This window comes from Triturus cristatus, chromosome 2_2 (genome assembly GCF_964204655.1).
Source record: "Triturus cristatus chromosome 2_2, aTriCri1.1, whole genome shotgun sequence".
Classification (NCBI taxonomy): Eukaryota; Metazoa; Chordata; class Amphibia; order Caudata; family Salamandridae; genus Triturus; species Triturus cristatus.
Genome location: NC_140582.1, coordinates 528120965 through 528136578, shown reverse-complemented (window position 1 = coordinate 528136578; position 15614 = coordinate 528120965). Strand labels below are relative to the sequence as shown.

Here is a 15614-nt window from a genome sequence, read left to right as displayed (position 1 = left end):
ACTCATACGTATTGAGAACAATTTAAAGGTGAATAAAGAAATCTAGAAGTGGGTAAGAAATGCAGGAGTAGGTAAGGAGTGCTGGAGTAGGTATGGATTTGCTTTAAAACGTAATAATATTGGTTATTAACGGGTGAGGGTGTTTACTGGCAGTCTGAATAAAGATGAATGACTGTGGAACTCCAATTCGCCCTATAGTAAAGTGTAGGGTAAATTTAAAACATGTATTCAACAAGAAAAAAATATTAAAAATATTTCTATAATAAATATTAATGCAAGTTTATTTTATATAATTATTTTACATTTATTTTACAAGTAGAACACAAGAAAAAAAGACTACAGCACTATTAAATTCATGTTAAAGTAAATTGTTCATGAATGGAAATATAAATTAAAATGCTTATCTTGAAGTTTAAATAACAAAATTAATTTCCACCTTAGGAAACCAATACTTTTTTACTATGCATTAATAATAAAAGTGATGTGCAGAATTAATTAGAATTAACTTAGTTATATCTCAATAACAAATATGATTACATTAACTGTTAATTTTAAAATAGGGTATTAAAATATTTTCTAATTAAATAATATAGATATATATATATATGTTTTTAACATTAAATTATATTTATATTTCTAACTATTTTTAATTATGTAATTTAAAATGTACTTATTATGAGATGTAATTGTAGTTCCCTACTTGTGTTATTTTCTATAGGCGGGTGTTGCAGTAGCAGTGTTTGGGCATGTGTGGTGCTGGACTTACTATTGTTTTTTTTTACTGGTAACTTCAACTGGGTTTCTGTGAATAAGGAAAAAGTACTAAACGTATTGAAAAGTGTAAATTACTAAAAAGTCTAAGTTAACTTTGTGAATCAGGCCCTAAATTTCAGTAAATTTGCAATACCCTCATCAACGGCATATGTGTTCCTTTCTGTATTTCACATATCCCATACCCTATAGCACAGACTGCAACAGTGCTATTATACTGCACATTGGTAACAGTGATATTGCTAATGTATTACCGTCCAATGTAAATTAATTTTTGTACGTATCATAATGTTTTTTTATCAACCATTTCTCAACTTTTCCAATGCACTTAATCCCTGCTATTAAAATGTATGTCTGTCTTTGGACATAATGTACCCCACCTCTTCCCTCCTCGATCAAGTCCCTAAGCTGAGTCCCTGCCCCTTGTCTGCATTCTAGGAGTGTGCCTTGTTCCATACACAGGCTGAGAGTCATCCTCCCATGGTTTATCTGATAAAGTCGCCTCACTGGTCCCCAACCTGCTCAGGCCTAGCACTAGTAGGCTACCCTGAAATGTAATTTCTCACTCCCTACTTCTTTCTGACCCCGTTTCCCTCTTGATATGCCTGGAGTCTAAAAGAAGCAAGATTAACATTCTTCCCAAACAGATCTAGCATCAAATGGAGAACTCGAATTACGTTACATGTCTCTTTTTCCTCTTGTGACATTTTCTAGTATACAATATTCCTTGGTTAATCAATGTCCTGTTCTGACACTCTGCCCTTTCTGTACACAAAAGCACGTTTAGTCGAAAGTGGGGAATGCATCATATTTTAAATCAATATGCTTCAGCACAGCGAGAGAGGGCTCTGGAACCTGCCAGGCAGATTTGCAAAGTGCGAGGTGCTCCGGTCTGGATGCTTTTAATAGGCTGACTGCAAAAGAACCTGTACATAAACGTTTCCCTCTGGAGGTCAAGTACCAAAGACCCTGCACAGAGCTCAGACAGGCCTCATCTGTTACCTGTATGACCGCATTGCAGAACTCCAGCGAGTTCATGAACTGCACGAGCTCCGGGACCTGCAGCCAGTCCTCCCTGCACAGACAGTGCCACTCGTCGCCTTTCTCGTCCAGCTTTGTAGGCAAGGATGAATACAGGCCGCTCAGCCCTGTGGCTAACACCTGCAGTGAGAGAGAAGCAGAGGCGATCACTAGGACGGCAACCACTCTGGTGTACAAGGGCAAGACACTTTACACGGCCTTCTGTTTTGATATAATCTGTAAAGTCATGACGTAAACAGACAACATGCAAACAGTATTGTGCACCAGTACTTTAAATGGGGAAAAATAAGTGCAGGTACTCATCAAATTAAGCTGTGGATTTTGGGAGGCCAGGGAGGGGCTAGGGTTCCAGCATCCAATGACATCTATTGTCTCCGTGTACATCTATCCATGTTGATAGATTTTGCATGTCCCATTCCTCGCCGAGACTGGTACCGAAATTCCATACGGGTAGACATCGCAGGGACGGGCTTTCATCCCAGCTCTACCAAGGACAGCGTACACAATTGTAGATTAAATATTTAACTCCCAGCTGGCACAGTTATTTGTCTTTTTTTTTTAACCCTGTCTACCAGCCACACCCCTTGAAGTAAAAGGTGCTCTTGAACACAGACTCCTCTCAAACAATTAACATTCTCAGAACTGAAAAGCACATACTTGCCACCTCAGGAGTCAGCGCATTTATTATGATATTCTTCTATTTTAAATAAACACCTTTTTGACAGACACTGGGGTGCAGTTGAAAAGCAGAACACTTATAAATGTAAATTTACTTCAGAGGAAACACATCTTGCAGGTTTTGTGTTCGATGATGTCATCAATGGAGTCAGACCATGAGTGGAAGAGGGAAATGGTGCAGTTTTAAAATTAAACAAGTCTTATAATTATGTATACTCCAGAGCTAATAAACACCCTGGCATGGTTATTGGCATACGCGCGAAGCATTCTTAAAGAATCACCTATCCATCGAAGCCCCCCTCCCGGTCTGACTTACATAACTGCATTAATACATGCACCCTAACTTAGACAGGGGCGGCTCCTCTGCAATGGCGGAGGAGCATCGCCACACTGGCTCACAGCCAGCACATGAAAAATAAAAACAATATAATTTCATTGTTTTATTTTTCAGTTGCTGGCTGAGCCAGCGTGCAGCAGGGAGGGGCGGGAGAGGGGCCTTGAGAGGGGGGGGGGGGGGGGGGGGGAGGAGTGCTATGTGCACTTCTAAGTGCTCATGTGTGTTTGGCAGGCCGTCTCAGGCCGACCAAACACACATGCGCTCTTAGGTTTCTCCAACCCGGCTGCATTGAACAGTCAGGCTGGAGAAACCCCACAGACTCCTTGAGCGGAGCGTCTTTTCAGCCTGCTCAGACCAATCCCTGCGCTGCTCTCATAGTATGTGAGTAGTGCAGGGATTACACAGGGAGTCAGTGACATAGTCCCAGTGTCTTCCAGGACCAGGCAGGAAGACCGAGGTGTGACGTGGGAGTCGGCTGGCATCTGCAGATATGTTATCCATTAAAAGAAATATATATATATATTATTTAACTCCCCCCGTGCACCCCTTTCCGCGCTACCTCTCCCGCATCCTCTCACCCCACCCCACCACTTTTTCTTTGTGGTGGCCGCAACTGAACTTAGCACCTGGAGTCTTGGTTAACAAAAGTAGCGATCTTGTTTTCTTAGAGGGATATTTTGGTCAGGTGGTGTGAGAATCAATATATTGGCTATATAATGTATAGTCAATATAATTAAACGTTGCAATTTTATGGTAAGTACCACCTATTCATTTATTTAGGAAGTAGTTTTATGCATCACCTCACAGTTACTTCACAGTGCTCATATGTGACGCACTACAGATAGTTCCATAGTGCATACTCGCCAATGCTGTACAGAACTCTATTGCATTGATAAGAAAAGTTAGCATGATCTGCTGAACATGAACATCATTTAGTGGTTGCAACGGGGGGTTGCAGCTGTGACCTCTGGCTTGCCTCTTGTAACCCGTGGCACTTCCTTTGCGAACCCTGTCCTCACAGATAGCACAATCAGTGTCAAAAAGACAGGGGCAGCTCGCCCTTCAATCAATTAATCAATCGTAGCATTTGTAAAGCGCACTACTTACCCATGAGGGTCTCAAAGCGCTAGGGGTGGGGGAATGCTGCTACTGTTCGAAAAGCCATGTCTTGAGGAGTCTTCTGAAGGTCAGCAGGTCTTCGGTCTGCCGTAGGTGGATGGGGAGGATGTTCCATGTCTTGGCGGCGAGGTGGGAGAATGATCCGGCGGTCACTCTTTGGATGCGGGGGGACAGAGGGGAGGGCACGGTCAGTGGAGCGGAGCTGGCGGGTGGGGGTGTAGAAGCTGAGTCGGCTGTTGAGGTACGCTGGTCCGGTGTTGTGGAGTGCCTTGTGTGCGTGGGTGAGGACCTTGAAGGTTTTCCTCTTGTTGACGGGGAGCCAGTGCAGGTCTCTCAGGTGAGGTGTGATGTGGCTGCGGCGAGGGATGTTGAGGATAAGGCGTGCGGATGCGTTCTGGATGCGTTGGAGCTGTTTCAGGAGTTTGGCCGATGCTCCTGCGTAGAGGGCGTTTCCGCAGTCCAGTCTGCTGCTGGTGAGGGCCTGGGTGACCGTTCTTCTCGTTTCGTTGCGGATCCACTTGTAGATCCTGCGGAGCATGCGGAGGGTGTTGAAGCAGGAGGAAGAGACTGCGTTGACCTGCTTCGTCATGGAGAGGGTGGGGTCGAGGATGACCCCTAGGTTGTGTGCATGGTCGGTGGGTGTTGGAGCTGTTCCCAGTGCGGTCTGCCACCAGGAGTCATCCCAGGCCGAAGGGGTGGATCCGAGGATGAGGACCGCCGTCTTGTCCGAGTTCAGCTTCAGTCAGCTGTTCCTCATCCATTCGGCGACGGCCTTCATTCCTTCGTGGAGATTGGTTTTGGCGGTGTGAGGGTCCTTGGTGAGGGAGAGGATCAGCTGGGTGTCGTCGGCGTAAGAGATGATGTTGAGGTCGTGCAGTCGGGCGACGTGGGCTAGCGGTGCCATGTAGATGTTGAACAGCTTTGGGCCGACGGATGAGCCCTGGGGTACGCAACAAATGATCTCGGTGGCTTCGTAGCGGATGGGGGGGAGGCGGACGCTCTGTGTTCTGCCGGTGAGGAAGGAGGTGGTCTAGTCCAGGGCCTTCTCTTGGATCCCGGCGTCGTGGAGGCGTGTTCGTAGTGTGCGATGGCAGACTGTGTCGAAGGCGTCTGACAGGTCCAGGAGGATGAGGGCCGCCGTTTCTCCGTTGTCTAGCAGGGTTCTGATGTCATCGGTGGTGGCGATGAGGGCAGTTTTGGGGCTGTGGAACCCGGACTGGGACGGGTCCAGGATGCTGTTCTCCTCGAGGTAGCTGATCAATTGTTTGTTGATGGCCTTCTCGATGACCTTCGCCGGGAACGGGAGCAGGGAGATGGGCCGGAAGTTCTTGAGGTCCTTGGGGTCCGCCTTGGGTTTCTTGAGTAAGGCGTTGATCTCGGCGTGCTTCCAGCTCTCCGGGAAGGTTGCTGTCTCGAAGGAGATGTTGATGGTTTTCCAGAGATGGGGTGTGATGGTGGTGCTGGCTTTGTTGAAGATGTGGTGTGGGCGTGGGGGCTTTCGGAGAAGATGGTGTCAAGCGTGTGGCCAGCGGAGTGGGTGGGTGTTGTGACTAGTTGTCGTAGTCCGAGGTTGGCGAGGTTGTCGATCAGGGTGGTGGAGTTGGTGTCGTTGTTGTTCTCGAGGTGGAATTTCAGGTCTCCGAGAAGGATGTAGTTCGTGGAGGCGAGGGCGTGTGTGCTGACGAAGGAGATGGAGTCGCTGAATTGTGGTAGGGGTCCGGGGGGTCTGTATACGAGGGTTCCTCTGAGGGTGGTGTTGGGGTCGGTGGGCATCATGCGCCACCCTCGTTTTCTGTCCATTTTATTATTCCAATTTTAGTGTAATAAAAAAGTAGTGCACCAGGAATGCATGTTGTGAGATTGTGTTTATGTGCAAGGGAGTGTGTGCTTATGCACAAGAGTCTCTGTGTATAAGCGTGTGTGTGTGTGCGCATGTGAAAGTAAGTGAGAGTCTGTGACAGGTAGTTCGTGCGCATGAGTGAGACTGGGGTCAGTCAATTTGACTGAGTCAGAGTAAATGAGAATGAGAGAGTGTAAGAATGACTGCATGTGGTTTAAAGTTGGTGAGTAAGAACGAATAAGAATGAGTGTGTGGGAGTGAGAGTGAGTCACAGTGAGTAGACATGAGTGGATCAGAGTGAGTGAGAATGAGTGATAAGAGTGAGTGCACAAGAGTGAGAATGTATGGGTAAGTGTAGAGTTAACAGTGAATGTAAGTGAGTGTGAATGAAGGCGTGAGAATGAATGAGTGAGTGTGAGAATAATCGAGGGTGAAAAAGAATGAGGAAGTGAGAGCAAATGCAAGTACACATGAATAAATATGTTTCAGTCAGAGAAAGAATGAATGAAATTGTGAGGAACTGAGAGCAAGAGAGTGAGTATGAATGAGTAGATGTAAGTGAGAATTAATAAGAGAGTGTTGATGAGTGAGCATGAGTGCAAGTGTGAGTGAAAACATTTAAGTGAGCAAGAGTGAGAAGGTGAACGCAACATAGCTCAAAATGGGGGACAGGGGAATTGCCGAGGGTCACCGCATGGGGAGCGGACATGGACGAGGCCATGTTTGCTGAGAGGTCGGCCTTTGTTAGACGGGGCTGCCCTCGTAAATGGAGTAAAGTATGGGGGGCGTGGAATAAATTCAGAGGTGGCATCTGTGACCCGCCCTCAGATCCAGACGATGATGCCTCAGACTCAGACTGATGCGGGGGGGCCCAGAGGTATGGGAGCGGGGTGGTGGATATTGAAGATGTGCACTGTTGTGGAATTGTTATCTACAAACTTGTTTCTATCAGTTGCTACTGAACTGCTCAGCATTGTGGAAAATTGCGTGTTCGACTGCTGTGTTGTACTGCTGCTTATTAATAAAATAAAAACATATTTTTAAAAAAAAAAAGGAGTGAGAAGGTGGTATACGATTGTGATTCTTCCATTGATCCTGGCAGAACTGGAGATATTTATTGACTTATAGAGGCTCCCAAGCCAATATACTGCAGTTGACATACAAAAGGGAATTGTTAGCAAGACAAGCACCTGTGAAAAACACAATTCTTGGCATACTAGGCACCCCTGGAAAAATGCTGGCACTGGCGCACACAAGGAAATTCTTGGGATGGGCCATCTGTGGCAAAATGATGGCACTAGATCATTGGAGGTACTTCTTGGCATAACAGGAAAAGCATAGAATTTGAGAGGGGCCAAACATGACAAAATACTAGCTCCGACATAATAGAGGTAATTTTGACATAAGGTGTAAGCCAAGGTATATGGAAGGCATTAATTGCAAAATTCTGACACTGGCATATTGTCTGTAATTTGAGGCATAAGGGAGCTGTAATGGCATATGAGTGGCACCCATGACAAAATGCTAGACTTGACACAATCAATGTGATTTTTGATATATGAGGCACCAGTAGCACATTTTGAAAACAATGGGGTCAGCTCTTCAGGAGTGTAAGATTTCACTGACACACCATGAAAGGACCTGAATATGAATAAGTGCCCTTTGATAGTCTATGGCTTTTTGGCAAATTTAGTTGAAAATTGTGCTTTTAAATACCCCATTTTTTACAAAAAAACTCTCGGGTGGAGAACTCTCCCAAGCCCTCGTAGAAGAGGTTGGCTCACTACAATTCACGGCAAGTATTATGTCCCAGCACTTCCAAAGATCATGTCAGCGCCCTATTATAGGTAGTTTTTAAATTGTATATTTGTATGTGTTGTGTTATGTTAATTTTGCAGTTATCGAACTTTCAGCAGTGCCAATTATTATGATGTCTTCAGAGTTAAGATCAGGTGACACCACTTCCTGGGGACCTTCAGGGTCAAAGGCTAAATGATTTCACTACATATGATGTGATTAAGCTCAATGACTGTGTGATGTTACTTCCCCTACCCCTGGCTTTTTTCTGTTGACTGGATGTCCATTCTGCAGAAATAGAATAACTTTTTTCTCTAGCAGTTCATAGTGCACGTCTGCTACTCACACACAGGCACTCGCGCACACTCACACATGCACACCATCCAACAGAACTGATTTGCTTTTACAAATGTAGAATTCCAGTTGTACTTTGCACGCTTACTCTTCCTCATGGTCAGTGGCATCACCTTCACACTCAACCTATCTACAGACACTTATCACGTCAATGTCAGCAATTCCCGTGAGTGTCGCAATAAATGGCAGGATAGGCCAGAAATGTGTCACATGTCCACAATATGTTAGAAAGAGAAGGGCTTGATTGTACCCCCCACTGTCAACAGTGTGGTGTGTGCAGGTCCCTGGCAGCACTGTGGCAATTCAAATGAGTCGCTACAACCTAAGGCATCTGAGAAGGTTCTTCAATGAAGAATAAAATGCGCTAGTTGTTGTTTCTGAGCTGTGGGTGGCTATAAACTGATAAGTGCTGGTCCAAATTTGTGTGATGCATTTTCAGCTCTTTCAAAAACCGAACAGAAGTTGAAGTACTCCTCTTGCTACGCCCCAATCTCAGTACTTGTAAGACCCCATGGGGCACGAACTAAATTGGGATTGTGAAACAGTTGGGTGGTGTTACCTGCTGACTGCACAAAACTAACGAAACTCAGAGACCTCTTGAGATATTGTTTTGTTTAACTATCAAAGGCTCTTAATCTGCTCCTGGCTAGTATTTGGCATGCTTACCCGTGATAAGATAGGGCGACAGGACCGCCTCGGGCCTATCATTCGCTACTGCTGAACATGTCACCTCAAGGAAGAGCGATAGAAGCTGAGTACATAGAAAATCTCTGCAGGTCTTGTATCGATTGGGATCTAAACAGTACTGGATGCCATCTTGGAATTTTTGTCAGTGCATACATACACGGCTCTGTCAGTCAGTCTCCTCACAAATAGTGCAGCTCCTGTCCTGTTTTGCTGCACACACGCAGCATGAGCCTTGCTACTTCCACCCAGACTACCAGTACTCCCACTAGCCAGGGAGAAGTTCCAGGACTCACAGAAAACAATTCAGAAGTCCACTCAACCTCGCAACCTTCACCAATGGATCTCCAACTGCGCCGACACTCTGGCACCTCTCAAGAAGATACCAGGCAAGCAACACTCCAAGAAAGCCAGCTGGTTCACTCCCGTCCAGACGCACCTGCCAATGACTCGAGAAGAGGTGAAGGATCAACAAAACCCCAGAAGCCCATGCTATCTTCAAATCCGCTGTCAACGCACACCACCTTCTCCTCAAAACCACAAAGAAAATGGCCTTCCCGGACAGAATAAATGCCAGCGCACACAACAGCAAAGAACTCTTCGCCATCATCAAGGAGTTTGCCAGGTCCAACAGCGAGACCACAGAAGTCCCACCCTCCCAAGACCTCTGCAACCAACTCTGCACCTTCTTCCACCACAAGATCAGGCAGATCTATTACAGCTTCGACACCCAAGACCCCACTACGACCACAACTGCATGCAACAAAGCCTTACCCCTACAGATCGTGCTCAACTGGACTCCTCTCACCACAGACGACCATGAAGAGCATCCACTCAGGAGCTCCATCGGATCCTTGCCTGTACCACATCTTCCATAGAGCAGCCACCTCCATCGCCCCCCAGCTCTGCCGCACTATCAACTGCTCCATTGAAACCGCCACCTTCCCCGACAAATGGAAACACGTCAAGATCAAACCCCTACTGAAGAAACCATCTACTGACCGGACAAACCTCAAAAACTTCAGACCCATCCCCCTCCTCCCCTTCTCAGCCAAGGTCATCAAGAAGGCCATTAGCTACTCTATTGGAAGGTGGACGTCGGAGACCGAGACTGCAGGCATCTAAGATTTACCATAACTGGGAGCGCTAGGTGGCGCTAGCCAAGATGGCCGCAACGGAGTGAGGCTCCTGGCTGCCGGACCCCTCACATCTGACCCACATCCGCAGATGCAGTCCTAGGTCGGACCTGATGACCGGCGAGTGTGGGGGAACCGATGCCCTGCCCTCGGAGCGAGTTTGACCTGCTTCAGCATCGCTGGGACTGAGTTAGGCGGCCCGTGGGCCGCGCCGGTGCCTGGGTCGCGTCCATCCGGTTTCCTGTGTGGCGGCGTCCGCTAAGAGAGCCCCCGGCACGCCACGAGGGGCGAAGGCCGCAAGCTCTTCATCGGCTGCCGCGGTACCAGAGGACGAGTGATCTGCCTGTGCCGCTACTTACTGGTGCCTACCCGGTGGTGGAGAGGCTGTGCTCGGCGGGTGGATCGGCCCGTTTCGGCCTCAGCGGCACGGGTCTGCCTGAGGGCCTGGGCCGCTGCCTGTCCTCACTCTCTCTGGACACTTGGCCCGGCGCTGCCTCTTGGGGGATGGTTCGCCCTGCCCGCCCCGCCGTACCCTTCTTGTGTGTCCCTGGCTGGCTGAGTCCGGAGGTGGCGGGGGACTGCTGACGGCTGCCCCGAGACCGGAGGAGCTGTGGTCCGGGCCTACGTGGGATCTAACTCCGAGGTGAGCTGGGGGAGGCGACGGTTGACGGGCGCTCCCCGGGGGTGGTGAAGCCCTCATCGGCGGGTGGATCGGCCCGCGCAGCGAATCCGGCTGAGGAGACGGCAGTGATACACCGCTGCTGCCTGCGTGGGAGGACTCCTCCTGGCCCCCCCTGCTGCTTTACTCTGGCGACCTCCTGGTGAGGTGACCTCGGGGGGGGTGCGACTCCCCGGGGCCCCGCGGGCGGTAGCCGCGACTGGGGTGGAAAAGTACTCTTGGCACTGACCTGTGCAGGCTGCTGTGGTGGCCCCCGGGGCCCTGAGCCACTAGCCTGGGATCATTGCCGGCGGAGAGGGGTCCCCCCGCCGCACCTTCTCCGGCGCTGTATCTGGCCCTCGGACCCGGGGGGGGGGGGGCTCGGCTGCCGGCTCTGGGACCTCCTGGTGTCTTGATCGGACCGGCGGATTGGGATGGTGGACAGCGCCTCGGCGGCCCTCACGCAGTTAATCGTTGGGCACCAGTGCGGGTGTACATTCTAACGTGAGGCTCACGCCGTGGTGACGACGGCCGGGCCCGGCTCTAACGGTGCGGCCGGGAGGCGCCCTTGCCCTTCCTCTTTCTCCTCGACCTCCCCCCTCTTTGGCCTGGTGCGGGGGGCTGCTACGTTTGCCGAGCGGGAGCCGCCTGCTGGTCCTCCGAGCCTACTCTCGTGCCCGGCCTGTGTTCCCTCGGTCCGCCATGGGCAAAGAGAAGGGCTCCAAGCCGCCGAGCGCGTCCCACCAGACGAGGATGGACCAGTTCACCAACTCGGACCCTCCGGACGGGGGGGGGGGTTCCGGCCCCGAACAAGGACTTGGCCGTCATCCTTCAAGCCATTGATGCCTCCCGCACCTCCCTGGAGGGGATGGTTGGGGAGGTGAAGGTTGATGTTGCGCTCCTGCGGCAGGATCTCCGCAATGCCACAGCTCGCATTACGGAAGCGGAGTCCCGGATCTCCACGGCGGAGGATGACATTCACTTACTGCAGGATCAGGTCAGGGAGCTCACAACCCACTCCAAGGAGCTGCACAGGCGGGCAGAGGATGCCGAAAATCGTGCCCGTCGCAACAACCTTCGTCTGGTGGGCTTTCCGGAAGGAGTTGAATCTGGCCGCGCCGACGATTTCCTTGAGCAGTGGTTTAAGTCCTGGATGCCGGAGACCGGGCTGTCGACCTGGTTCATGGGGGCTCCCCCGCGCCCGTTTATCCTGCGGATCCTCAACTTTAGGGACAGAGACGCTATCCTGCGGGAGGCGCGAGTGCGTGGTCCTTTGACTTTCAATAACCACACCATTATGGTCTTCCCTGACTACACCCGGGAGGTCCAGGAGCAGCGCCGCTCCTACACGGAGGTGAAGCAAAGGCTGCGCTCCCTGGGTCTTCAGTATCAGCTCCAATTCCCGGCCCGCCTTCGTGTTGTCTTCCAGGACAAGACATTGTTCTTTGATACCCCCCGGGCAGCCTGGACCTGGCTCACTGAGGAAAGGCCTCTGCGCCAACCCGCGGGGGTGTCGTCCACTGCGGGGCCCTGGGGCCGAGAAGTATCTGGATCCCGACGACCAAGGCGCAGGAAACGCACGCAGTCCCGGCTGCGCCGAGGAGTGGCGATGGTCCGGACCCGGTCTGCCAACGCTTCTGAGAGACATGTGAGGGACTCCTCAGCCTCTTCTGGCACATCGTCTCATGCGGCTGGCGGACCCCGGCGCTGCTTGTCACCCAGGCCGGGGGGATCTCCTGCCCCTCTCACCATACAAACTGACTTGTCTGACCTCTCCCGGAGTCCCGCCATGTAACTTATTGTCTGCTCCATGTATCCACAGGGGGAGGCGACGGCTCTGCTCGAGGGCAGGGGAGAGGGGGCTTTGCACTCTTAAGCTTTCCTGCAACAACCTAGGACGTATCACTGAAATCCATGCTTCCGGAGGGGTCCACTACGCTCTTTACACCCGAGCATCTAGGCTTGGGGTCTTGTAACTGTTGGGGTTGTTCGGGCGACAGATGCTTCCGTTCTTGAAGTGTAGGGTGGGGGGTGGGGGTCTGGGGTTGGGGGCCTGTTGGTTGTTCCTTCTTGGGGGACTGTTTTGTTTGGGTTGGATCTGTTTTTCATTGAGCTTCTTCTACCACACCACACTCCGTGCATCGCCGTGCCTCTCCACGCGGTCACCCACGCGGGCCCCGCCGCCGCTCGCCCTCATGCGCTGCCCACTGGCCTTCCCTAGTATGGGGCCCGTGGTCCTGGCTTCTTATGGCCACTTCCTCCCTAGCGTGCTCTGCTCCCACCACTCCCATGGGTGACCCCACCTCCAAAGCTCAGGTGCGCATTCTGTCATGGAACGTGAACGGCTTATTGGATAGACTCAAGCGCACTGCAGTTCTTAAGTATGCCCAGCGCGCGGAGGCAGACGTGCTCCTTCTCCAGGAAACCCACTTGCTGGGTGAGAGGTGTCCCTTCTTGGCCAGATATGGGTACGACCGGGTGTGGCACTCGGGATTCTCCCGTGGATCTCGGGGGGTCGCCGTCCTGTTGCGCCGCTCCGTCCCCTTTGTCTTTACCCGGGTGGTTCGTGCTCCCCAGGGGATGGGGATCGCTGTCAGCGGCATGCTGGAGGGTCGGCCGCTCAATTTTCTCTCGCTCTACGCGCCGCCCACCGGGTTGTCCCAGGCATTATCCCATGCCACGTCCCTGTTGGCTGCTCTCCCGCCGGGTGCTATTGTTTTGGGTGGGGACTTCAACGCTGTCTCTGCTCCACAACTTGATTCCTCCGGTCCGGTCTCGACGCCCCGCGCTGCGCGGGCTAAGCAACTGGTGGGGTGGGCAGAGGCTCAGGGCTTATGTGACGCTTGGCGTATCTGGCACCAGCGCGCACGGCAATACACCCACACTTCGGCCGCCCACCACACTCATGCGCGGATTGATGCGATCTTTGTCCCTTCCACCGACTGTGCGGGCATCCAGGATGTCCGCATTCTTCCCAGAGGGATATCCGATCATTCCCCAGTCCTCCTGGGTCTGGGTCCCCGCCCCGAGGGGCCCGCCAGATGTGGCGCTTCAACGCCTGGTTTCTCCGGGATAAGAAGCTCTGTAAGGAGGTAGGGTCCGCGTTGACACAGTACTTTGGCGACAACGATGGGTCTGTCTCCTCGGCGGGGATCCTCTGGGAGGCGGGTAAGGCCACCATCAGGGGGGCCGCCAAGGCTCTGGTGGTGCGGCACCGCCAGACGCAGCTCCAGCGACTCACTGCCTGCGAGGCCCAGGCGTTACGTCTGGAACAATCTCTCTCCGCGGTTGGGGATCCGGCCGTAGATCGGCAGCTGCGGCTTCTGCGGGAGGAGATTCGTCAGCGGTCGATGGATGCGGCTAGGCTCCTCTGGCAGTCCTCGGTGGCGAGGGTCTACGGGTAGGGTGATAAGAATGGTACACTGCTGCATCGGCTGGTTACCTACCCGGGGACGTCGCGCATCATCCCGGCGGTCACCGATTCGGAGGGTCGGCTTCAGTCATCCTCCGTGGCCATGGCAAACGCCTTTGCTCAATACTACTCACAGCTGTATCGGGCCCGGGCGTCGGACTTATCCCTAGCTTCTCTGCTTGCAGCTCATAATTTACGGCTTCCTTGTCTTCGGTCCAGTGACTGGGAGAGTCTGGAGGTGCCCATCTCTCTAGAGGAGATTGGGGAGGCGATAGGGCGCACGTCCGCTGGGAAGACCCCGGGACCGGACGGATTCCCCCAGGAGTATTATGCCGCCTACAAAGACCTTCTGACCCCTCGGTTGAGTGCCCTCTATGCTGAGGCAGTTAAAACCGGTTCCTTCCCTCCAGAGGCCGACATGGCCACGATTGTGGTTTTGCCCAAATCTACGCCACCCTCTTGTGATAGGTCGGCATACCGGCCGATCTCCCTCATTAATACGGATATCAAATTCTACGCGGCGGTCCTGGCACAGAGTCTTCGGCCTTTTCTGTCAAGCCTGGTGCATCCGGACCAATGTGGCTTCATGCCGGACTGGGGTACTCGCCACTGCCTCCGTTGACTTCACGTGGCCCTGGCTCACCGCCACCGCATATCCCAATATCTCACGCTCCTCCTGGCCGACTTAGAGAAGGCTTTCAACTCGGTTGGGTGGCCCTATCTATTTGAGGTCCTGACCTATATGGGTTTCGGCCCCAAGTTTGTCGGAATGGTGCGGATCCTTTATGCGCGTCCCCGTGCCAGAGTGCTGGTCAATGGGGCACTGTCGCGGCCTTTTCGGATCGGCCGGGGAACACGGCAGGGGTGCCCACTGTCGCCCCTCCTCTTTGCCCTTGCTATGGAACCCCTTGCTGCCCTGGTCCGCGCGGACCCTCTTCTTCGGGGCTGGGAGTGGCCAGGTCTTGCGCCAGATAGAATAGCCCTTTACGCGGACGACGTTTTGTTGTACCTTAGCGATCCGGCCCGATCTGGTCCCCGGGCACTCCATATCCTGGGCCTTTTTGGCCGTGCGTCTGGCCTCTATTTAAACCAGCACAAGTCGGTCCTTGTGCCTCTGCACCCCTCCCGGGAATGCTTTGACTGGCAGGACAGGATTCCCGTCCGCCGGCTGTCTTTCAAATACCTGGGTATTTGGGTCTCCCTTCTTCCAGAGCTGAGCTGGGCCCTTAACGTGGCCCCCCTGGTCAAGAAGGCCAAGGTGGACCTGGCGCGATGGCAATTGCTCCCGCTCAACCCGCTGGGGAGGGTGGCACTCTACAAAATGATGATTCTCCCCCGGTTCCTCTATGTATTACAAAACACTCCCGTGTCCTTTCCGAGGCCTTGGTTCCGCGAGATGGACAGGTTGGCGACTCGATTTCTCTGGGGTGGTGGGAGACCGCGGCTGGCCCTGTCGACGTGTCGCCTGCCCACCTTTGATGGAGGGCTCGGTATGACCAATCTCTACCTCTACTATTTGGCCACTCGCCTTCTCGTCATTCATGATTGGTTCGGAGGGGGATGGTCCGACCCGGCCTACAGGGTGGAATTAGCTGACTTGGGTTTCTCCTGCATTTTGGATCGCCTGTATGGCGCTCCCATCCCCGCTTCCTGCCCCGACATCACTAGGGCGATCTTCTTGGCCTGGCGAGCGGCGCTTCGCCATACCCGGTGGACCGGGCGGCTGACGCGCGCCACTCCCGTTTGGCATGGGACGTGGTTACGGGACGTTGCTGCCCTGGAAGGTT

The 15614-nt window shown here is 52.4% G+C and overlaps 1 protein-coding gene across 3 annotated transcripts in view; it reads right to left on the bottom strand.

Moving 5' to 3' along the window:
* Positions 1 to 15614, bottom strand: part of FHIP1A (FHF complex subunit HOOK interacting protein 1A) — a 389114-nt gene that overhangs the window by 186554 nt on the left and 186946 nt on the right. For all 3 annotated transcript variants that reach the window (XM_085641659.1, XM_085641660.1, XM_085641661.1), the window contains one exon: positions 1774 to 1932. In XM_085641659.1, coding sequence (XP_085497785.1) covers positions 1774 to 1932 — 159 coding nt within the window. The remainder of the gene's footprint in view (positions 1 to 1773; positions 1933 to 15614) is intronic.